Source organism: Phragmites australis, chromosome 5 (genome assembly GCF_958298935.1).
Source record: "Phragmites australis chromosome 5, lpPhrAust1.1, whole genome shotgun sequence".
Taxonomy (NCBI): Eukaryota; Viridiplantae; Streptophyta; class Magnoliopsida; order Poales; family Poaceae; genus Phragmites; species Phragmites australis.
This window is the reverse complement of record NC_084925.1, coordinates 42,817,704-42,841,210: the sequence shown is the minus strand read 5'-3', so window position 1 is coordinate 42,841,210 and position 23,507 is coordinate 42,817,704. Positions and strand designations below refer to the sequence as shown.

At 43.1% G+C, this 23,507-nt stretch overlaps 2 protein-coding genes across 14 annotated transcripts; one reads left to right on the top strand and one right to left on the bottom strand.

Moving 5' to 3' along the window:
- The first annotated feature begins 9,631 nt into the window (after window positions 1-9,631).
- LOC133919816 (F-box protein FBW2-like) lies at window positions 9,632-12,846 on the top strand. 12 transcript variants are annotated; one of them, XM_062364337.1, is made up of 5 exons: window positions 9,749-9,891; window positions 10,256-10,351; window positions 10,543-10,638; window positions 10,753-11,084; window positions 11,958-12,846. In XM_062364337.1, exons 3-5 carry the CDS (start codon window positions 10,612-10,614, stop codon window positions 12,607-12,609), a joined length of 1,011 nt encoding a protein of 336 aa, XP_062220321.1. In that variant the 5' UTR covers window positions 9,749-9,891; window positions 10,256-10,351; window positions 10,543-10,611; the 3' UTR covers window positions 12,610-12,846. The 12 variants fall into 12 exon arrangements, with proteins under 12 accessions (XP_062220316.1, XP_062220321.1, XP_062220324.1 ...); XM_062364339.1 differs by having other exon boundaries at window positions 9,755-9,891; window positions 10,562-10,638; XM_062364334.1 differs by having other exon boundaries at window positions 9,755-9,891; window positions 10,517-10,638.
- A 5,333-nt stretch (window positions 12,847-18,179) lies between these two features.
- LOC133919815 (polyadenylate-binding protein 2-like) lies at window positions 18,180-22,885 on the bottom strand. 2 transcript variants are annotated; one of them, XM_062364331.1, is made up of 6 exons: window positions 22,688-22,885; window positions 22,505-22,598; window positions 21,188-21,258; window positions 18,790-18,981; window positions 18,557-18,678; window positions 18,180-18,484 (listed from the first exon to the last, which is right to left on the bottom strand). In XM_062364331.1, exons 1-6 carry the CDS (start codon window positions 22,790-22,792, stop codon window positions 18,436-18,438), a joined length of 633 nt encoding a protein of 210 aa, XP_062220315.1. In that variant the 5' UTR covers window positions 22,793-22,885; the 3' UTR covers window positions 18,180-18,435. The 2 variants fall into 2 exon arrangements, with proteins under 2 accessions (XP_062220315.1, XP_062220314.1); XM_062364330.1 differs by having other exon boundaries at window positions 22,505-22,604; window positions 22,688-22,882.
- Between the last annotated feature and the right edge of the window lie 622 nt (window positions 22,886-23,507).

Sequence of the window (23,507 nt, the reverse complement as noted above, 5' to 3'; positions counted from 1 at the left end):
GCTGCCGTGGAGTAGGATGGTGAGCTGAAGCTAGCAGTTTGATATTAGGTCTGTTTGTTTTCTGTTTTTGGTTCTGTTTTTTTATTGACAGAAGTCAGAAGTCAGAACAAATGAGATTTTGAAGAAGTGGTTTCTGTAGAAACCAGAAGTCTGCTTATGAGGAAAATGAACTAAAACTGAGAAGCTCACTGAGATATACTTTTCTGAGAAGCTATGTGCTGAAAAGTCAAAAATTTATTGTAGAAGTCAACAGCCTATTTTCAAAAGCAGCTTTTCAGACAAGCCAAAAACATAACTTTTTAAAAAAACTCAAAAATAGAATCTCAAACAAACAGACCTTTTAGTGTTGAAGATAATGCAGCACGGGCTGTCTTATCAGAGAAGTGAAGCAGGCTGTGCAAACTCATGAGCTTTCTTTCACGGCCATAAAATACGGAAGCAGCAAAGGGGCAATTCTTTTGGGAGGGAAGTTCAAATTACTGGCCAAGATCACATGGTCCACTACGGATGAGTATGCAAGTGGCAATTTCTTTTGATTCACCAACACATGTATATGCTAGATGAACTACTGTATCAACTAAGTGTGAAGTTGAGTGGGTTTCAGGTTGACCCTCTTTGCATCCGTAATCTCTCCCGTTACCATGTTTTGAAGGACTTAAGTTATCAACAGGCTTGTCAAATGTCATTTAAACAAAGTTTTGTGTGTGTGTGTGTGTGTCTGTTTGTGCCATCACTTGTTACTCTGGTTTAGTCAGAAGTTTGGAAAAATGTTTTATGGTCGTTTAACAGTCTACAATTTATTGGTTTATTAAATGTCATTGTTCTTGAGAGTTCGTGGCACGTTGGGATAGCTTCAGTTTTGTAGGGTTTTGTAAGATTTCCCGAAAATTCTCGCTCACTGGACGCGGAGTATATTGTGAAATTGCTGGCATGTGCTCAACAGCGATGCTGTCCTCCTCCATTGCCGTCGCGTGATCCATGGCAACAGCCGCCGCTAGTCCGATCGATGCATGCAGTTTAAAACAACACTTGTACCTGTAGTATCGCTGCGTATGTTACAATCAGCGGAGCTTCAGTTCCAGTACGTAACCTGAACTGTAGTCTGTAGCCATCAGACAGGGTAACATTTCCATCAAATTTCTGATACTAGTTTATTACTGTTACTTTTCATAACAACTGCGCATCTTTGTCCTTTGAAAAATCTTTAACACTGTGATCGGTCACTCCTTGATGGCCGCCATGCACCATTTTTTTACTCGTCTTCCCGTGCCGATCTGTCTCCCTCCCTGTAGCGCTGCTAATGCTTTGCCGCGTGATTACACAGTGTAAAGCTTTGCTTTGCATGACAGAGCACCTGCTTGTCTCATCTGGAAAAACAAGGTGGCAGCTCCAACCTGTTTCCCTTTCTTTCTGCATGCAGGCATGTGAGCTGAACTGATGTCGCGGTTGCTTAGGGGATTCGCTCACTGCAAGACCAAAAACGCAACAGCTATTTTTAATGGCGTCGTTGCTCCATCTTGTACGTCTCTTCCTGTGCTCCTCCGATTCTTGCCCAGAACCCCACAGCGTTCTTTCTGTGTGGTGGGACTAGAGAAACCTGTCAAAGAAACATGACCCGTTTCACTCGGGCTTGCAAAGCAAAAACTGGTTCAGTTGTTAGTCGTAGTAGTGGATGTTAGGCTTCCGCTTTCTTTCCTCACTGCTCAGCTTGACTTGCAGCAAATTCAGAAATGCTAGCCTTTTCAAGCTACCTTCAGAAAGCAGGAGACTCTAACTCTGTGCAGGCCCAAGTTTGTCAAAGAAGCAACTGAAGCTCAATGACCACTTTTCTCTTCCGACCTTGAGCTTTTGGAAACTGAGAAGGGTGTGAAGGGAACGGAGACAGTGCAAGCAAGACCTCACCTCACACACCATGCCAACGCATGCATGCGAATGTGATCGATCGCGGGTATGTGCTGCCTGCTGAGAGCCTGTGGCCCTGCTCGGTTGGCGAGTAGTTGAATGCACATTTATTCTCCTCGCCACCGCAGAGGCATTCAGCAAGTGTCCCAATCTTTGGATGCAAGCTGCAGCATGCATGAGAAGGATAGCTAGAGAGAGAGATAAGAGGAGATGGAGAGAGAGGGGCCTGCACTGCACCAGCGAGATGCCGTGCTGTTTCAGGTGCTCCTGTAATTACCTGAGACCATTGCTTGCATTCTCTGCCATGCTGTTCATCCATCTGTGGCTGATTAGGTACTCGCTGGTGGCTGATGAGATCATTCCCTGATGCAGTGACAGCGATGTGTTTACGACACAAAGGTAAAGGTAAATTGTTTGTACTTGCAGTCACAGTCATAATTTTCCCGAGAAACTACACGGTAAACTACAAATGATTACTGAGAGTCGATGAACCGCTAGTACATGAAACGCTGCAGCTAAACTGTAGCATGCTTTTGCGTGCACGCTAAATTGATAATTATTGTGTGTAGTTGTCAAAGTTTTTGGCTGGTTACGACCAAAAGGATGCATCAGGATCAGGTAGGGCATTACGGGCAAAAGGCTGCATTTCCACGTGGAACAAGAGGCACGCAGCACTATGCGCGCGCGCGAGAGAGTCGTGGCTATTTATTTACACGAGGAGTGATGCTATACGTATGACTACAATGTATGACTGTAGCGTATAACTGGATATCACATGGCAGTATGATAGGGCAGAAGGCCAGCAGACTATCACACCAGCAATTATTACTGGTCGTACGCTGCAGTTGTACACTGTAGTCGTACGTATAGCCATTCCGTTTCTTTAGGAAGGGTTCTGAACTTGCAGTGCCAATTCAGAGATAAAAAAAGATAGAAGTGATAAGAAACCGAAGTGTCGTTGACTCACTGTCCTACGACGGGCTTTATTTAGAGTATAAGTGGTGCTATATTAGCGACGCTTGTTTTTATCTCTTTTTTCATGCGACGAAGTACATGCGTCCGATTCTAATATAATAGTCCAGAATCGGATTGTTGTTCATCTGTTTCTCCATCTGGTTCTTCCTTACCGAATGTTTTTTCCTCCTATAGTGCTCCGTCGTCCGTCTCCTACTGCTCTCTTGTTGTTAGAAATAGCATCATCGTCCTTTCCTCGTTAACCAATTTATTTTTAGCTTCCTCGCCACCGAACCAGCCCACCATTTGTCTGCCACCTGTAGCTCTGATAACATCACTATCGTTGTACCGCACCACCACGCTGTCACCCACCGTACGTCCACTAGCCTCTAAAACTCCCTCTAACTCTGGAGTCACCAATACACTCTAAACCTTAACCAGCCGGTGGCTGTCGCATTCATATGGTCACTTGAAGTCTTAAGTGTACTCTAAGAGGCGTGTTAGAGTTTGAGTATTATTTATACGAGCAGTACTTACTTTCACAATGAAGGACAATGATTAGCAACACCTTTTCTGGTAGATCCAAGATTAAGGCCTATATTTTTAATTTTTAATTTTTTTTATATTTTCTATATTTCTATAAAATATATGAGTTGTAACAAATTTGATCAATCTACTATGTTCATCCTTGATGATCAAATGGCCACTATGTAAAGTTAAACCTTGTTTTTGCTTTAAAAATACATTCAATCTTCTATTATTTACTTTATATACCTAGACGTTCAATATTTGCTTTTACCATTTCATGTACTTCGCTTGCAGCACTAGGTTTCTCCAAACGTTCAATATTTGCTTTTGCCGTCTCCTATACTTCGCTTGCAGCACCGGGTTTCTCCAGACGTTATGCTACCTCTTGCACTTCGTCTATAACGCTGGCTTTTTGTAGAGGGTGTGCCACCTCCACCGCTGTCTAACATGGAGGTCACCTCTGTCACGCCATCTTTACACAAAGATACTATGCAATAATTATTTTTCTCCCTCACAAACCGGTCATCATCTTGATTCTCCTCACTACATTGCTATAGATGGCCAACTTTGGACGATAGAGTCCCCTCCACCATTATGTCTAGTTACTCACCATTTTCATTTTTTCTGAAATTATATGATCATATTGTGAATTTTATGTATGTAAATATCTCTTTTGTCATGTTATATTATTTTACTTATTCGAATTGTTATATTCTAAATTGATTTCAAATATATGAAAAGTGTGCAGTTGTTAATATCTCTAAACTGGATAATCTACTTCCCTCGAATAATTGACACTTTTGAATACCAAACTATTTATAGAATTTTTATCCTCCTTTAATTTGTCGCTAATATATGGTCTAAAATTGTTCTTTACCTTTGCTGAAGCTGAGAGTGAAGCAACACTGCAACGTAGAATGTGAGAAAAACTCAAACTCTCAATATTTCGTTGCCACAGGAAGAGTTCTCAGCGTACTTTTTTGAGGTCTCGATGTGTTAGTACACTACTAGCAAGTGTTTACCGGACTGTAACTATACACGTGTAATCAAATAGAAGATAAATACTAGACATTTAGATATATAATAAAAAATAAATATATTTTTTAAATATATGGAAAGTAAAAATATTAGACGTTCAGGTATGAAAGATAAATAATAAGAGATTGAATGTATTTTTAGAAGAAATAATGATGTCTAACTTTGCACAGTGACTATTTAATTAACTAGGATGGACACTAGAGATCGATCTAATTTGCTATAACTCGTACATTTTATAGAAAATATTGATAACAAATTATACGGTGCAGTCATAGGCAAAACATGTTATAACTGCAGTAATTTCTTTTTATTGCAGTAAAAAAAAGTGTCATGTTTCATCCTCAACCACTCAGGCTCAGCCTAGCATTGGAGAGGCATGGTTGGGCAGAGCGGAATCCACTGTAGAATAGATACTCGTTGGCGCGTCCCCATCACAAGGTGAAGACGATGGGAGCAAGCGTTCAAAAAAAAAAAAATCGCTTGATTCGACCATACGCTGGTGTCGCAAATTCGATGGCTGTCGTATTACATCAACTATTCAGTCCCTCTGCATCCCGATATGCCCACTGTTTGGACGATAACTTGCACCGTTTCTTTCCCGTTCTAGACAACCATAGTGTCGCCTCTACGATTTGCAGATTTCTAGTACTTTCAACACAGTCTAATTTTCTATATAAACATATGTTCAATAATGGAAACTCAGTCAAAAAATTCTGCGTAGTACTCTAGGACACTGCAGTTGCACAATTCATGCGTGCTCGCACTCGTGCGAACTTTTATTTTGTCTGGATTCTGGAAGCAAGAAGCATGCATGGTTCATGCACGGGCAGTAGCCAGTGGGCACCCGACCCGACAGGGGCACGGTGCCACGGCCTTGTGATTCAACTCAACAGGAGAGGAATCCACACTTGTCCTACTGGCGTTATCGCCATTTCGAAACCAACGATCCGCACCGTCCTGCAGACACGTTCACATGCCTGCTACTAGTGACTAGGCTGGTAGGTGAACAAGGTTCGAACAAAAAGAAAAGAACAAATCCACACAGGCCTCTAGTCTAGCAAAAAGAAAAAGAAATGTTGGATAAATTCTAGAATAGTGCAATGTTAAACTAAGCACTGTCAGAGATGACGACGTTCTCTTCTTTTTCCAGTTGTTCTTAGAGTAGCCACAGTGTGGCTTCAAACAGATGGCTGGTAAGGAGAGAGAATATTGAAGCATCGGTTTGCACATTGCAGTGGGCGATGCTTGAACGGAAAATGTTGGCATCCATGCACCTTCTTGGGTCGATGCCCAATCAATAAAAAATGATTTCGGCTTGCAGTGCCTAACTAGGGATGTTTTACATAGCTTCAGTTTTACAAATTTATGGAGCTATGTTTCTCTAGCTTACAAAATCTATGTTGCTAAAGCTAAAACTTTTTAAACTTATAGTGCACCTATTTTGTTTTTATTTTAAACTAAAAATATATAGTTTCGACTTCAACTTCATATTTTTGTGAGCTAGACAAATCTAGCTCCACGAATTACCGAACACCCTAAGTAACCAACGCCAGCTACTCGCAACTCTGCCATCAGATTTGAGCCCACTCGCCGTTGGACAGATGGGGCTAGAGTTCGTGGAGGCCGAAAGGCGGTGAACTTCGCACGTGCTCTAACAGGCCAAACCGCTGCGCGGGCTAAGCTTGGTTAGCACCTTGCTTTGAAAACGAATTTTATAAGACATCCATACAAAAGACCTCTATACACACATTACGTTTTTTATACTCCACCTATAACTTTAGATCCACCACCCAAAGCAGAAATTTGAGCGGGGACGCTTAATTGAAGGGGAAATCAGGATAGAAAGAACAGGATTTAAGAAAGTGGACGGCGAGATCCGCCATTGCTGACAACGGATTTAAGAAGAGTTGCACGCACACGGAAGACGGAGAAAGAAACAGCAGACTTGCGCTCATGCAAGGAAGACGAAAGAGCAGATGCGTCGATTTATTTGATTCCTTTATTATTTATCTAGTGGGTTCCACGTCCAATGCTCACACATTGCAACATCCAAAGCTCGATGCCAATTTTCCAACTGTGGGGCCCATTTTTTTCGGGCATGATGCCGACACTGTGGCTGCTCTTACTCGATATCCTGCCAGTAAAATCAGCCAAAAGTAAGTCAATTTGATGTTGCTGCAGGGTTAGAGTTCGATAACAAGACTGCTGCTACAAACACTGCGGCTACGAAAGGAAAGCCATCAGCGTTGGCTGCACGTTACATCGCGGCGTCGCGTCGCGGAAGTGCCAACTCTAACAGACAGAGGCATTGACGGTTGCAACACAGTGCTTGTCACGCGACCAACGGCTGGAGTGGCAAAGCAGAGGGTTTTCTGGGTAGCATTGCATTGGTCCGTTGCACATTGGCATGATGTTGTCCGCGGTGTCTTTCGGTAATAGGATCTTATTATTGGGAAAAAATAGGTTTTCGCCATCGGCATAATTATGGTTTTAATATTTATCACTAGTTTTAAATATTAGACTCATTCACAATTACGGTTCTCACTGTTTCAATATTTATCACTATTTTTCATATTTAGACTCATTCATTATTAAGGTTTAACGTGTGTCACTATTTTTTTTTTATATTTAGACTCATGCCCTGACCAGCTGCTTTGCAAGTACTGATATACCTCCCTATTTATGCTATTGTTATTTTGCTATGTCAGTCTTCGCCACTATTTTGATGCCATAATATCTATCTATTATATTATCATAGTGTTAAAAGCATATAACATGTTCACTCTAAAGGTCAGGAAATTAACACATTAATTAAAAAATCTAAACTATTTATTATTATAAACATTTAACAATCTAAATTAAACTAACAAGTTCATATCAAATACGATTAATAAATAACTAAATACGAAATTAAAAAATATGAAAAAAAATTACCGGTTCAATTTTCATACAATATAAGAAGCAAGATATTTAAATAAAGAGTTCAAATAAAATTAATTTAATAATAATAAGAAACTAATTTTTAATCAAAAGTTCTGAGATAAATAGTACTCTGGCTAGTACCAACTTATCCCAAAATCCCCATAATACCTCGACCTCTCGTCTCCTTCCCCAATCTCACATCTCCTTCGCCATTGTGTATTTGTGCCGCCGCTGGTCGAACTCTAGATTCGCCGCTGGCCGCCCTCCCGCGGTTGGACGACGTCGCCCTCCCCACGCACATCCCCGACGAAATGCCCCGCAGAGGTTGGCCCAAGAGGACCTCCCAAACGATTTGGCCCGGGAGTTCCTCGATGTGCGTCGACGTCATCCTCTCCATCGAAGGAGAGAGGTCTTATAGTCGAATCGCCATGGCCAGCTTCGCATCCGACAGCCAGCACGCCAGCACGCCTTCATCTCCTACGCCCTCGTCCTCCTCGTCTCCCGCTTGGCCGTACCCGAGCATCAATGCCGCTCCTCACCAATACAACCTTTCTTTAGCCAAAGCTTGCACAATTGCTGGCCGCCACTCCGGATTCCAGAGTCCTTGCATCAGTTGATCGATCGCAGATGGGATGGGATCAAATAACGAAGCTTGTTCTTGGAGCGAGTACTCGTCCCGCAACCCCACCGTGCAAGTACACACTGATACGCAGCTCTCGCGCAACCCCGACGGACACCGACACCAGCGCCGACACCACTGACCCCATGAACAGCGCCAGGTCAGGAGTCTCCACCGCATGATTCCGCCTTCGCTGCTCCGCCGACGCCCGCAGCCGCAGTTCCACCTCCACCGCGTCGCGGAGGCGCCACACCTCCACCTCCACCTCCATCTCCACCGCTGGATCGGAGTAACAGCCGCCCTCGAACCGAACTAAGCACTTGGCCGCCGAGGCAACCTCGATGAGCGGTGCCCTCCGTGACTGCACACATGGAGAGGGGAGGAGACGTGCAGTGCGGGACCACCCGCCCTCGAGTCGAGCTCTGGATCAGCCGCCGTTGCCTTCAGATCTAATGCGCGCAAGAGAGGTGGGGCTCGGCTAGAGGTGTAGAGGTGACGATATTATGCAACAGACAAACGGCTCGACCGAACATGCATTTGGGGTCTAATATTTTAAACCGGTAGTATAAGTCTAAATATTTTAAAAATAATAACAGTAGTATAAGTCTAAATATTTAAAAAGTAATAATAAACACTTGAGTCGACGGATCCAAATCTTCATAGTGAACAGTAAACCGCGAGAAGACAAACATTATCATAGCGTTAAACACTACAACATATAATTACTGTAGTGTCAGATACTATAATAATATTATATATTATTGTTCACTTATTGTTGTAACATCAAATTCTAATCGTTCATTATTGTTCATCTGTGATTCAACGTCTTACGGTACCGATCTAATCTACATAACGCCTCCTAATAATTACTTTAAGTTGCTTTAAGATTAGGGATGATAATCACATGTGTTGGATACGTATAGTGGCCATCTATATATGTACCCATTCGTATGTATACTGGAACCCCCGCGGGCAAAGAGCAAATATCAAATCTGTTATCTGTAGGTATACCTGTTTACCCACTTAGCCGTTAACGGCGTGGGGTGGGCCTGAGCAGCACAGGATTGAGAGGCGGTAAGGAAGGGTTGGGTGGCGCGGGGCAGGGAAGGCTAGGTGGCAGTGAAGCAGGGCGTAAATGGGTAGTGATAGGTTGGGGCTAGTGGCATAGGGCGAGATGAGCGGTACGGGGTGCGCTGATATGCTGTGGGAACTGAGAAGGGGTGATAAGTGCAAAATGATTAGGGTTTTGAGTGTTGGGCCCACCTGTCATAGATGCTATACGGATTTCACGAGCATGTATATGCCTCAATCACCCCGTGAGTATCTATATCCGTATCTGTTTACCTGTTGGTAGTATTTTTTATCCACGAACATACCTGTGGATATTAAATTCTATTTATATCTTATCATTCAAATATTTACTTGTGATTAAAGGAATAATCAGAATAAATTATCATCTTTAAAGGTCTACTTATATACTGAACCGTCGAAATCATGAATAAAATCAATGGATAGAAAAAAACGATTTCAGCAAGTATCATTTTCTGAAGTCAACATGGTAGGATTCTTCTCGTTTTATTCAATTAAATCCCCTTCCTTGCATTTTTTTTACTGTCTTATCGACATGTAAGAACTTGTCTGAATTTCTCTGGGAAAAAACAAGGAAAAAGTTCCACATGCCGTGCAATATCGGCCGGGGCACGCGGCAGCTGCATCCACACTGCGCGCCCCTCGTTTTTTCTCCTCGAGCGAGAACACACGCACGCACGAAAGGGGCCTTCTTCAGTCTTCTTCTACCGACCATTCTCCCTTGCAGTGTCACCCTCTTTCGATTCTCTCACCAGCCAGCCAGTCCCCTCCTCCATCAGGTGTTACCTCCTGCAGATCCAAATTGGAGTTTGGACCTTCGTCTCCACATCATCAATCCGGTAAATATGCAGGCAATAAACCACTCCCCCAATCCTGAAACTGTTTCTTGTGGTGTTCTCTTGCAAATTATTATAGGAAAGATTATATTCTTCATCTTTTGCTTTGAGCCGAAACGGTTCCCACAAATATCTGGAGCCATACATTTTGTTTGGCTCTGGTGTGAAATAGTTGTGGGAGGTACACCAATTGGCATGCTGCCCCCATCCCTTTTCATCCCTGCAAGAGACCTTCTTTTTAGATCTGCGCCTTCCTCTTTCTGGTACCCTGTGGTTGGAGTTTATTAGTTTTAATGAAGCTCCTTTTCTTGTCAACTTTTGGATGATGCTTATATCTTTTCTTACCCCTCACTTGGTTCTTGGATAGGTTGCCTTCTTTGGGTTTGCTCACAGCACACACAAGCCATTTTGCTGCCAGGAGGCTGCTACTTTTGGCATCTCCGGCTCTTGAGGGATCTCCAAGGTAAGCAGCCCCCACTCCCTTGAAAGAAATAGAAATAAAAAAGTTTTGGTTCTTGGTTGGAGCAAGGAATTGAGTTCTTTGCACTCCTCCATGGCTTCCGAGTGGAAAATATTTGAGCTTGCTGAGTAAAAATCAATCCTTTTTCATGTCTGTGTCTCTTGCCAGCACTTTATGGGTTTCAATTTGTTCAGTTCATTCTGTTTGGCTCAGTCTGCTTGCAAGATCTGTATTCAGTTGACTTAGTTCGCCTCAGTTCTTTGATGAGAGATGGTGTACGAAATGAATTGGTAGCTCTATTTCCCCTTCCATTTTTAGTTGCAGCAGTTCATCTCGTTAGTTGAAACATTCATTCATCAATCATCATGGGTAGTTCTTAAGGCTGGTCCTTTCACTCACTGCAGGGGAGGAGACTGATGGGGGATTGCGAGGACGCCAAGGAGTACAGGTGCTGGGAGGAGCTGTTCCCGGACGCGCTGGGCCTCATCTTCCGCAACCTGCCGCTCCAGGAGGTGCTCACCGTCCTGCCGCGGGTGTGCAAGTCGTGGGGGCGGGTGGTCGCCGGCCCCTACTGCTGGCAGGAGATCGACATCGAGGAGTGGAGCCAGCAGCAGAGCAAGCCGGAGCAGATCGGCCGCATGGTCGAGCTGCTCGTCGGCCGCAGCGGCGGCTCGTGCCGCCGCATCAGCGTCTCCGGGCTGCCCTGCGATCCGCTCTTCTCGTTTATTGGAGACCAGTAAGTGAATTCTGGCGATGCTCTCTCTTCTTAACGCCTTGCATCTATCATGATTCCTGCGGGAAGTGAACCAATTCTTGGAAAAAATTTACAAAATGCTAGTGAAATTTCTGTGTTCCAAACAGGCTAGTAGATTGGAATTCTATGCTCTTGATAGCACATTGCATATGCTAGAATATACATTCAGATGGACTATGAGTGATGATAAATTAGACTGTCATTTGATATGCTGTTTGATTGAAGAGAACAGCAATATCACTGTCTTTTTTTAATTTCTGATCTGAAATTTCAGGCCCATTTCTTGATCTAGGCTGACACCATCAATCTATATGAAAGGCTAATAGCGTGCCTTTTAAAACTTCAAGATTTTGAGTTTAGGCGCAAATAAACTCAGCTTTCACAGAGTGTATATGACCTCTAATTCAACTACTGGTTTTCAGTTCATGACATGGATGTGTTTTGTGAACGAAAATATTGATAGGGAGCTTGCAGCATGATACATCCAAGTCATGCTTTTGGTCCTGAATCCTACTTTTAGGATATGGATTCACTAAGTTGAGCACTTGATATGTATCGTTCTGAATTGTCTGCAATAGTGAACCAAAATTAGATACTTTGTTCTGAATTGAGCTAATATATTATCTGTTTTTATGAGCAATGCAAATTATTGGATTCACAAGTACAAACACAAGTACTGGTATGCACATGCATACAGTCATCCACCCAGGCTCTCACAATTACACGTCCTATTGGTCGGTCATAAACTTGGGTTCAGCTGGTACACATACTGTAACTGTCGTAGTATTCAGAAATACAGTGCTTGCTCTTTCAGGATTACACTGATCCTTCTGTGTTTCCTTCTGCTTCCACAAGTGCTCGAGCTCTTCGGACCTTAGAGATTCCAAGGAGCGAGATCAGCGACAACATAGTGGAGACCGTCGCACCGCGGCTATCCAACGTCACTTTCCTAGACATCAGCAGCTGCACAAAGATCGGAGCCCGCGCCCTGGAGGCGTTCGGCAAGCACTGCAAGTCCTTAGTCGGGCTACGGCGAGTCATGCACCCCATCGACCTCGCCGACAAGGTGTGCCAGCACGACGAGGCCCACGCCATCGCCTGTAGCATGCCCAAGCTCCGGCACCTGGAGATGGGGTACATGCTGATCACGACGGAGGCGGTGCTGGAGATCCTCGCTCAGTGCCGCGACCTCAAGTTCCTGGACCTGCGCGGCTGCTGGACCGTGGACGACAAGTTCTTGCGGGACAGACACCCGGGGCTGCGCGTCCTGGGCCCGCGCGTGGACGACTGCTACGAGAACAGCTACTGGGAGGAGTGCTCCGACTACTCGGACTCGTCCATCTACTCGTGGGAATTCATGGACGACGTCGACGACTACTACGCCGTCGGCAGCGACGACGAGGCCATCTGGGACGACGGCCAGGGCCTCGAGAACCTTGAGGTGAGGTTCTACGGCGGTGGGTTCAGTGAGGGCTATGCCGGTTTCGATTGGCCACCGTCACCATGAGAGCTAAGCTTACCATGGCAAATAACCTTGCCTGTAGTTCTTGCTACAATTGTGTCTGCGTGTGTTTGTGGTGTGCGCGTGTTGTTCCTAAGCTTGCAGATATGTTGCTGTACTGTGTCCTCATCACTCTCCCTCTAGCTTGCAGATATGTGAAGCGAGCTGCTAATATTACAATCTCTAGATGTAAACTATGGTGTTTACATGAAGCAAATCAACATGCATGGCGAGATTTCACCAGTGTCAACCTTGAGAAAAATACACTGAGCTAACATTGTGTGATCTTCGTGTATCTCCTGAGCGTATCAATGTGAGCCAGTACAATGCAAAGATGGCGTGGCCTCTGCAGCCTCATCTATTGGACAAGATTGCAGCAGACGTGGCCTGCTGCGCAAGGGACACAGCAGTGGAGAAGGGTACCTGCTTTGGCGCAGGCACATGTCAATGCAGCATGGCAGCCCTCGGGCAGTCGCAAGCAGCTAAAAGCCACTCTGATTTTAGGCCGGACCACGGTGGCCGCTGGAGCGAGCCTGCCTGCCCGATCCTAAGATTTTGAGGCCGTTTGTGCGTCCTGTCAAAATTGGCACGTCCACGATGGTGAGGGCAGCTGCGTTCGGCGCCCACACGTTAACACGCTCGTGTCTTCTTGCACAACACACACTCGTTAGTATAATTTTGCGCACAAAACATTCATAGGGCTCATCTGACGAAAGTATATCAGAAAACAGTTGTCGCTAATATATAGGCCCAGATGTGAAGGATCCACATGTCACGTTGCCCCAAAATCATGTGATAAAGCTGGACCTTTTTCTCAGGATCGGTGGGAATCGATCGGTGGCGTCCGTGGCTGGCAAGTTGATTGTCTCTTGCAAGGCAAGCTAGCCCCGGGCTCTCCCTGCCTCTGCTGCCCGCCTGCGCGCGTCTCTGCAAGCCTTGGCACTGCACGCTAGATTCTGACGGGTTTTCCCAATTCCCATACGGGCTGGAGGCAGGAGCGGCCTATTATATCTACCTTGAGGTATGGTCAGGTCTGAATGGATGCCTCTGGCAAAATATTTGATGCTTTCTGGGTGTCATCTGTACCTGTACGAAGCTTTAGAGAGATCATTGGGTCAGGATTGAATATTTGACATCACGCGCTGCGGCTGTTGCCGCTATATCAAGTAGACCCTGTACTGATTCAGGGACCAGTGTGTCCAGAATGCTTCCTTTGCATTTTGGGTTGTATACAAAGCTCAAAGATTCAGATGACAATAGGTAAAATGGTTAGGTAAAATGTAACAAAAATCTTACAGTTTGTTTGAGGATTGAATTTTTAAGAACTTTTATGGTGCTCCATATTATCTATAAGCAGAAGGCAGTATAGAGTTAATCGTACCATTCATGTGATTGAGTATTTTAGTAATTATCACGGTATTGTTAATATTTACCCACTATGCTATTGAAGGTCTCTATAGGTTTTTTTCGTAATTTATGAAATACTCAGTTACTTCGATCACAGGAGAGCTATGGCGACGCTCGTGGGAGCAGGCTGCGGCACACGGGAGAGGAGGCGGTGGCGGTGTGCATGAGCGGCGGGGATGATGACAAACTGGGAGGTAGCGGCAATGTTCAACGAGAACCTCAAGCCTGGGTTGGCTTCCGAGCACAACTACGGCTTGTTCATTCCCGACGGCACACCGGCATACAAACTCTCATGCTATTTTTTCTCCTAAAATGTTCAATATACTCATAAATTACCTCTTGATAACGAGGTATATTCTAATTGATCTAGACTATCCGATTAAAAAAAACCCAAATTACTCTGACATCACAGTAAAGTTTCTGTTTTCTTAGCCACCCTTTTGTACCCACCATTTTCTGTTTCTTCCAAAAAATCCTTTTAAAGTTTCCCTTAAAAACAGATGGAGAGAAATTAAAAGGCAAATCACTTTACGGGGGTGCTTATAGGTTTTTTCTCTCTCGATGGTACGGAGTAGGACTATTAGTAGCAGTAGTGCTACATCGTATAATGTACATACACACATCGTTGGCAAATACTGTTACACTTTGCTGTGGTTGAGATCTTTCTTGATTAGTGTGGTCTCAAAAGGGTAGGAAAGGGATAAACTTTTTGGAAATCAACAACTGACACCGGCATTAGGATTGTTAATAAGGATTTCTGAATAGGATGTCTGTACTCTCGCTATCCAAGCCATGCTCTCTTTACTTTCGGTTTTATGTTTTCGATGTGTCCTCACCTCACCTGCCGTGCTTTTGTCCCCTAGCTTTATTAGCTTTCCAAGATTCTTTGTTGGAACTCGCGGTTGATAATTCGCAGTTTTATGTACTAACTTACTTCTTTTTTAATGTTTTTTAGCTTTCGACATATAAAATACGATTATAATAAATTTTTTCATGTATGATATTTTTACTTCTATCAATTTCTCTAATATTTAATTAATAGTGTGTAAATCATCAATCCACCATACTCATTGATTTAAAATTCCACTTTTCAATATCTTTTAATATAGGTATTTTAATAAAGTATCACTTAAAATATAAAATGATATCTATTTAAAAATAAAATAAAATTTCTAAAATAATATATATTTAAGAACAGATGTAGTGGCAGACTGCCAGTAGGGCCGCTAAAACTTACATGTTGCTGCTGTTTCTTTAACCATCTCTGTGAGACTGTGACTCTCTTTGGCATCTGCAGCATCATGAGAGCAATCAGAGGCCATCTGCAATATTCTTTCTGTGATGGAATGATGGGCAAAAGAAAACGTAATATATTTCAGAGACTTTATGTCGGCCTTACGGTAACAACGATCAGCTTTGCCCGCGGTAAACTAGAAAGCGCAGATTTGCAGGTTTACAGACGGGTAAAAGATTAAAGAGGAGGCAGGTCTCTGGACAACCGTTGGGGCGTGGCGTTTAGGGCGTATTTTTAGAGGAGAGTCTGACCACCCTCTCGGTCAGATCACTCCTAATTAACTTCTGCTTTTTCTCCTGCCGGTTCGTTTCGGAAAAAAAGGAGACCGATTAGTTGAGGCTTGAGGCCCAGCCGCACCGTTGGATGATGTGCATGGAACTTCGAATAGGAGAACGGATGCTCCGGCCGGGGAGTATCAGGCTAACAGCACTGGACGCTGATACTGTTGCTACACGCTGCATGAGGCTCCATTGGAACCGCACTTAGGTAGTAGTAATCGGCAAACAAGATACACGATCAAAGATCAACGCTGGTGCAGTGGCAGATTCAGTATTTTAGGTAAAAGTAATCCAGCTTAATATAAATTTTTTACGCAACTCACCGTGTACACCTTGATGTCACCAAGTGGAGCCGAAGATGGGGAAGATGTGATCAGATTCACAATTTCCTCAATTACTCTCTTTTGCTCTGATGTAACTTCTTATTCTTGAGTTTGCTCTTCTGTTATAGCTGCAGCAGGATAAGGAGACGAAGTAAAAGCAATCTTCTTTGTTGCTTGTTTCTGAAAAAGAGATGCAATATCTCAATTCCAATTCTATCATGTTTCAACAATTCTACAATAAAAATACTTAATATATTAGATTCACGCACAAATTGATAAATCTTGTTATAAGATCATCTACAAATATGTCCTTTTACAGCTACACACTAGAGCACAAAGCAAATTTGGTGATCAATTCAAAACAAAGAAAACAAGGTTATATGCAAAATTCTTAGGGTGGATGGCGTAGGACGACTTGGCTAGTTTTGGGGTGGTCAGTACAGCGGTAGAGAAAAAAATCTGCTCAAGACATGCATGAATCAATCCGCTGTACTGATCATATGCGAACTCAATCCGATGTAATATGCAAGAATGCAAAGAGATCTGCTCAAAGACCTGGCCAGTTTTGGCACAGAGAATGCTGACGGTCAGTACAGCGGCAGAGAAAAAATTCAATCGAGTGACGGCCTGATGGGAGCATGTATGAATCATGATGCATGCGTTTTGGGGGCGAACAAGCCAATTAGCCAAAGGACAAACGAGTATCCGATCAAATGATGAACCTGGCGTGCGGCGTGTGGCGTTTATTAGCGTCCGTCCGGCGGCGCGACCGTGCGACTCGATGCGTCAATTGTGCTACCTCTGGGCTCTAGCAGACAGAGAGAATGAGGATTTTTTTTTTTGGGGCCGGTGCAAAATCCTAAGGTGGTCCACGGCCCACCCATTGGATCCGCCAATGCCCTCAGCAGCGGTGGTTCCAACCGAGCCTCAGCAGTCGGTCTGATAATATACTCCTGGACAGTTCTGGAGAGCTCCCGAGTGGAAGAGATTCTGGGACGACACCGGGGCGATTGGCGTGCGGCCGGCCCCCTCGCCCCGACGGCTTACCGGCCTCGGTGGAGGAGGTTGGTTCGATCTCCCTGGTAATTAGTACAGTACTACTGTAATGAGTAGTTTGCTTTTTTTTAGTTTAGGTATTAGGTTAGTTCGTAGTTTCTTCCCCTTGATTTAGGGAGAACTACATGTACTTTTCTCTCTCCTTGATTTTTTTATCGAGGAGGAATAATCTACTGGTTTGTTGTGTTAGTTTTTTGATAGTGTCATTGTCTCTCAGTTTTTCAAAAGTGGAAGGCATATCCTACTTAATCGGACGGAGTTGTTCAATTCGTCAAGCATTCTAATAGCGCTTTGCGCTACTATCGATAGTTTTATTAGTCTTCAATAGTCCTATCTCGTTGGTGATAGATGTATGAGCGTCGACTCCTCCAATCCAGCTTAGCAGCAACATTCGAGTAAGCTTCAGTGTATATTCCTCATCAAATAAAGTCAACCCGTTCCATTAAAAAAAAGCAGTCGGTCTGCTGAAATCGATTTTCGGTCGCTCCAGGTTCCATCCAGCGTTTGGTTCAATTTGTGGGACTCAAGTTAGAGTAAAAAAAGAATTGCGTGGTCCTTATCCCTCGCGTTCTCTTTGCTTCTCTCTTCCCCGCTTTCCCCTCCCGACGTCCTCCGGCCAAGGGAGGTCGATCCGGCCAGCGACAGCGAGGACCCAAATCCGGCGGCGGAGACTTCGATCGCGGTGGAAACCCCAATCCGGCGGCGGAAAGCCCGTTCTGAGCGGTGAGAAGCTCGATGGGATGGCAAGGAAGCTTGATCTGCCGCCGGTCAGCCCTCCCACCGTCAGCTCACCGTCGAGACAATCCGTATGGCCATTCCGTTTCTCCTCCCTCTTCCGTCCATGGCACGGAAGAACCAAGCTGTGCAGTCCTCGCTATTTTTTTATTCCCTTGACGAGAACACGCACCGAGTTTGAGGTTCAATTTTCAAACGGTTCGGTTACCCCAATGCTAAAATCCAACCACTCTCTACTTCCCCTCTCCCCACGGTTCATTTTGACACCACAATGGAGATGCTCTAAAGAGGCCAGAGCTGACAACTTCCTAGCATCTGAACAGGGACAGCAGACTGAAATCATGCGCTGCTTTAGTTCGTTATACACTCGTGAATCTTCTTTAGCACTAAAATGACTGTTCGGCTCTATTTAGATATATACTGATTATTCTTCTTTAGCCATCATATGCATAACGCCGTCTCTTCTTGATGAGTACTGCCATCTCTTCTGAAAAGAGCTGCATAGAATACCGAAAGCTCCAGAACAAAGTACGCAAACCGGTATTACATCATGCTGTTTAGCTACCACATCGTATTACAGCAACCAAAAGTACATGTCCGACGATGGCAGCAGCTAAACAGAAGCCACAAAGGTAACAAGACAGGAACATCCACCCGCAATACTATGAAACAGTGCAAACAAAACATCGGCAGGTTGAATTACTCACGGGACTGACTATGGCTGGATTTGCATTTGACTTCACAAGTAAGGTCTGTAGCGCATAGGACGACGGAATCTGGGAGCTCTCCTGGAAGAACATAAAAGATCATGTTAGAAACGAAAATTAGAAATCTAAATTGTAAAAGACCACACAACTTACCCATAGCCATATGGTGGGAAATACGGTGCTCCGTATGATCTATAAGGGTAGCCATGGTATGGATTATATCCACGTGGTGGCCGCTGCTTCATACCAGGGACATTAGTCCTCTTCGGTGCAACCTGTTGAGAACAGAGCAGAAGGTCGAGTTAAAAATGGCAAGTAAAGCGCTCTTCAGAAGCGGTTTTGAACTCAATGAGTTCACATCGAGGTTCAGCTGAATATATTTTTACCTTAATCTGGCGACCGTGCAATTCAGATTCATTCAAATTAAGAGCTTCCTGAACAGCTTCTTGTTCCAGAAATTCCACGTAAGCAAAACCTTTTGGCTGCCCAAACTTGTCGGTCAAGATTGTCACTCGATTGACAGTTCCGCAGGCTTGGAAATGCTGCTGCACTTCTTCTGGGGTACATGCATAATCAACCTGCGGTATATGATTGTATCGGTAAAATGGTGTTAACTGAATGGACAACCGAAACATAAGACCATAAATTCTGCAACATGTGCTATATAATTAACTCACACAAGATGCAACTTGAAATCGTGTTTAGCAGTTTTGGACGTGCTTACGTGCAGACCAATAGAGTAAAAGAGTATTTAAGAAGAGCTCTTTCCAACCATCAGTTATACCACGCTTGTCTTGAACTTCACAGTCAAAGGCTAAAGTAGATTACATAAGTTCTGCCACGCATTAACACACGTAACAGCACATGTGATTTTCATTAAGAGAAATGTGAAGAGATGCTTCTGGTGACACTGCATCTAGATAAAGTATGGACAAACAATGTGAAAAGGTTCACGACAAAATGTAACTGATGAAATAATCCATATTTGATGTTTACATGAAGAAAACCAACTGATATATCAGTTCAATCACAACAGTACAACACTATGGGGGCAAATTACACATTAAACTTTTCAATAGTTAATTCTCGAAAAGACTTATCCCTTTAAGAAAATAAGCTTGCTACCATCCTAGAAGGCTATTCATTTTGAAGGTTAATTCTCTAAAAGACTATTCCTTTTGAAGGCATTTGTATGCCTATGCCACAGTAAACCATGCTAAGGCACTGCGAAATCTATAAGTTAATGTATACAGCATAGAAAAATAAGAGAGCTTATTGAGGTCACAACTCACAAAAAAATCGCATTTAAATGGTATGGCAGCTTGGGTCAGGGTGTCACTTTATTGGAAAACTGATCTTCCATTTTGAATGGTAAATATGTAATATGCAGACAAGCATCATACCAGGGGATATATTGGAGAAAACTAACATACGAAAATATGTAAGACAAAAATCATACAAAGGGATATATTGGAGATATGCAAGTCATGAAACAGAAGTGAAGAAAAAAACTCAATATCATGCTACAAGCCTAAAACTTATGACTGGAAGAAAAAAAATTATAAACCTTTTTCTTTTCAGTACTGCAAGAAATCAAAGGAAAAAAGGATCCAAGCACAGTGAACATTTTTTTGTAGAGCATCCAGAATTGTTATATTTCATTACAATGATCAGTTCCACATAACATCTAGGTGGTGCAACTCCGTTTGTAAACCATTATTAATTTCTAAAGAGAAGGTTTGTCTTCTACATGTCACTCATGTGCACTAAAAGATCAGGCAGCCTTTATTCACATGTTAGTAAGAAAAAGAAGTCATAATGATGTGCTTCAGTAACAAACAATTTTTAGGTGAAATGAGGGAGGAATAAAAGGAAAAGGGGGAGCAGATAGGCAGAGCACAAGTTCATTAAGAGCAATGAATAGAGTCAAGATTAAAGTTTTCTACTGTTACACTTACATGTCATACCTATGCACCACAAAGGTGATCTTATTGGACCAGCGGCTACAAATCACGCCACATCAGAAGAAGGCTCCAGTCAGAAGAGCCATCCCAAGTGTATACAGCAGCTTTGTGCTGACTTCCTTTGCTTCTTCAGGGAGGTCACCTAACCTAGAATATCTATATTTTACTCTTTTTTTCAGGAATATTTCTATCTTTTCTTTTCTCTCTAAGCCAACTCTAAAATATAGGTCAGATGCCCACTAGTCAATTCTGAAAGGCTTGATCAAGCATACTACACCTGCGACCATCACCACTACTTAATTAATGCACAAAAACAACAAAAATAGAACACCATAAAGACAAGGAGAAAACTACTGATTATTGATGAGTACTGTTAGCAAAGAATGATGATAAACACACACACAAAAAAAAAAAACACACAACAGCAGTGCATAGCTTTCTGAGGAATGGCATCAAGCATGGAGAGCAAGGAGGTAATACCCAAATTAGGAACACCGAGGACTAAATGATTTCAGTAGACATGGCACACAATCCATTAAATTTCAGAATAAAGGAAGTAGCAAAGTAGTAGGCTTTTTTATATAAGCATTTCATAACTAAGCTAAGTGTGTCAATGGCATTTCCAATCAACTACTAGGCAACATGTGTGAACTATTGCATTCTACATATGTCCATGTTTCGTACTCCATATTTTATGACGCATAGAATAAGAATAGGAATCCCTTGCCAACATAACTATCTAAAAACTTAACAGTAACATAGCATAATTTGCGCGCGCACACGAGAGAGAGAGAGAGAGAGAGAGAGCAAGCGAGCTTACATTTCCAACATACACAGAACGAGAATCCAACTGCTCCTTCGCCTCAGCTGTCGATGCACTAGGGTCACCTCCTGCAAATCAGAAGAGTGATTGTGTCAAGAGAACTTGCAGATAGTACTAGCATAGCCATCAGAAAGATAAAAGTAAACCCTAAACAAAATTAAATCACGTTAGGCCACCTAACCATCACAAGACAAGAACACAGGCAAAACATAGACTACATTTTGAAGGCTCATCCAGATAGATATTTGATGACATATATTGCTATGTTGAAACATGAATGATGGATCCACGTGCACACACAGTGGTTACCAAATTATATCAACAAAAACACGCACATAATCAGAAGGAATCAAGTACAAGGTTATTCCCTACATATTCACAAAAAGCAATAGCCTTTAATCTGCACAAAAAGACCTTTCATTTTGAAAAACCACAAGAGGTATCCAAAGGCAAAACAAGGTTAATCCATGAAAGCAAGTATGCAACTAACAGAAGAAAGATTTCACCACTTCAGTGATAGTATTACCTTCATTGAATGTACATAAGTTCATGGTTAATGATATAGTTTGAAGTATGCAGGAGGCAATAGATTGGAGTTTTGTGAATAGTAATTACGATATAAAAGAGAGTAGTGACAAGAGCAAGAGACTTCCAATAGGACAGAGAAACACAAAATCAAGGGATCTAAAATAAGATAGAAAATAGAGGTGGTGAAGGGATGAGTTTCGCGAGAAGGGGTAGGCAGTAAATAGAAATTTTAGCACGAGATTTTTTGTTTAGCGCATATCCTGGTCATAGGCGCGCAAGGAAATTAGCCTCAGTGAAGCTGAAAGGACATCTAGAATCCAGGTAGGATTGAATTCTAACTGCAGTGTGATCAGCAAACGCTAATCCAAGTTACATGTACAACATGTAAGCCAATGAAATATGAAATCCAAGTTGGTAGAAAATATGATTACATACTTGATACTTCACACGCTTATCTTCCAAGTGAAAGAAAACCTCGCCCTATTTACTTCATCCTATTCTAACCAATTGATAGACACCCAGAAAACAGGTTTACAAGCCCACGAACTGAGCAGGCGCAAGATTAGTTACAAATTCACATTTTCCCGAGTAAAGTAAATAGCGAATCTGGTCATAGTTACGGGCACTGATCTTAACTTGCTCGAATCGAACAATCTTATAAAACTTATTCTATGCACAGATCGTCGCAAGAATATAGCCAAGCATATCGAACCCGCCTAATCTAGCCTAACCGCACCGCGAAAGTACAAGCATCGTATTGTAGGTGGGTTGAGAAGGGAAGCCAACCTTGCATCTCCTTGGCGACCTTGGCCTGCATATCGCGGAGGGCGGCGGCCTCCTCCTCCATCTCCTTCAACCTGCGCTTCATCTCGTCGAGCTCCTGCAGCTTCACGAACCCCACGGTGTCAGGGACCCGTACGGGCCTAGGGCTAGGGTTTAGCGCGAGAGACACGGATATAGGGGTGGTACCTTCGCCGCGTCATCCCCGGCGGCGGCCATGTCAACGTAGGCGCCGTCCATGTCCCCGTCCTCCGGGATCTCCTGGCCGTACACCTCGTGCTCCTCCTCGTCCATGGTGGTGCGAGCTCCCTGCCTCCGCCGCCTCCCCGATCTGACCCGATTCTGTCGCGGCAGGAGCGGGGCTTGGTGAGCAAGGGTCGGATGCAACGTGCCTTAACGGGTCGCGGGTTCGATGGGCCTTATGGGCCGTCCTCGAACGTCTTCTGATACGTTAATTTAGATTATAAACTCTAAAAATGTATTTTTAGAACTATTAATATTGTTAAATCTTGTCAATCAGATCTATATTAGCTCTGAACGGGTTTTGACGCTAACATGATATTCCATGTAGTGCCTGCGTACAAAAATCAGGAAAATTAAGAAAAAGTAAAAAGAATAAAATTAGAAAAAAATAGGGAAAATAGAAAAATCAGAAAATAGAAAAAGTCAGGAAAAATCAGAATTTTATAAAAATAAAAAAATAAAAAAATCAGAAAAATCAGAAAAAAATTAGGACGCATTAATATATCACTAGATCACATACAACACATTCTTATTATATAACACATTTTACTTTTAGGAAGCAATTAGAATAGGTAGGATCAACGAGTGAGCCTATTGCTAACAGGTAGTATAGTATAATATGTCACTAGACCACATGCAACGAATGAGTCTATTTTACTCTAAACAGAAAAAAAATGAGAAAGAAATACGTTAACTGTGCCCATTGGTTACGCATAAAAGAAAGATGTGTGAAGAAAATATAGCTCTTTTAATGGTGGTTTGTACT

Bases quoted from the DNA above. Each gene is read 5' to 3' on its own strand.
- LOC133919815 (XM_062364330.1), bottom strand. From the start codon at position 22,792: ATGGACGAGGAGGAGCACGAGGTGTACGGCCAGGAGATCCCGGAGGAC. The intron at 18,982-21,187 runs GTAAGCTCGCTT...CATATACCGCAG, and splicing joins GTTCTGTGTATGTTGGAAAT to GTTGATTATGCATGTACCCC. The intron at 18,485-18,556 runs GTAAGTTGTGTG...ATGTTCTTCCAG, and splicing joins TTCCCACCATATGGCTATGG to GAGAGCTCCCAGATTCCGTC.
- LOC133919816 (XM_062364332.1), top strand. From the start codon at position 9,640: ATGCCGTGCAATATCGGCCGGGGCACGCGGCAGCTGCATCCACACTGC. The intron at 9,892-10,752 runs GTAAATATGCAG...CACTCACTGCAG, and splicing joins GTCTCCACATCATCAATCCG to GGGAGGAGACTGATGGGGGA. The intron at 11,085-11,957 runs GTAAGTGAATTC...TGCTTCCACAAG, and splicing joins TTCTCGTTTATTGGAGACCA to TGCTCGAGCTCTTCGGACCT.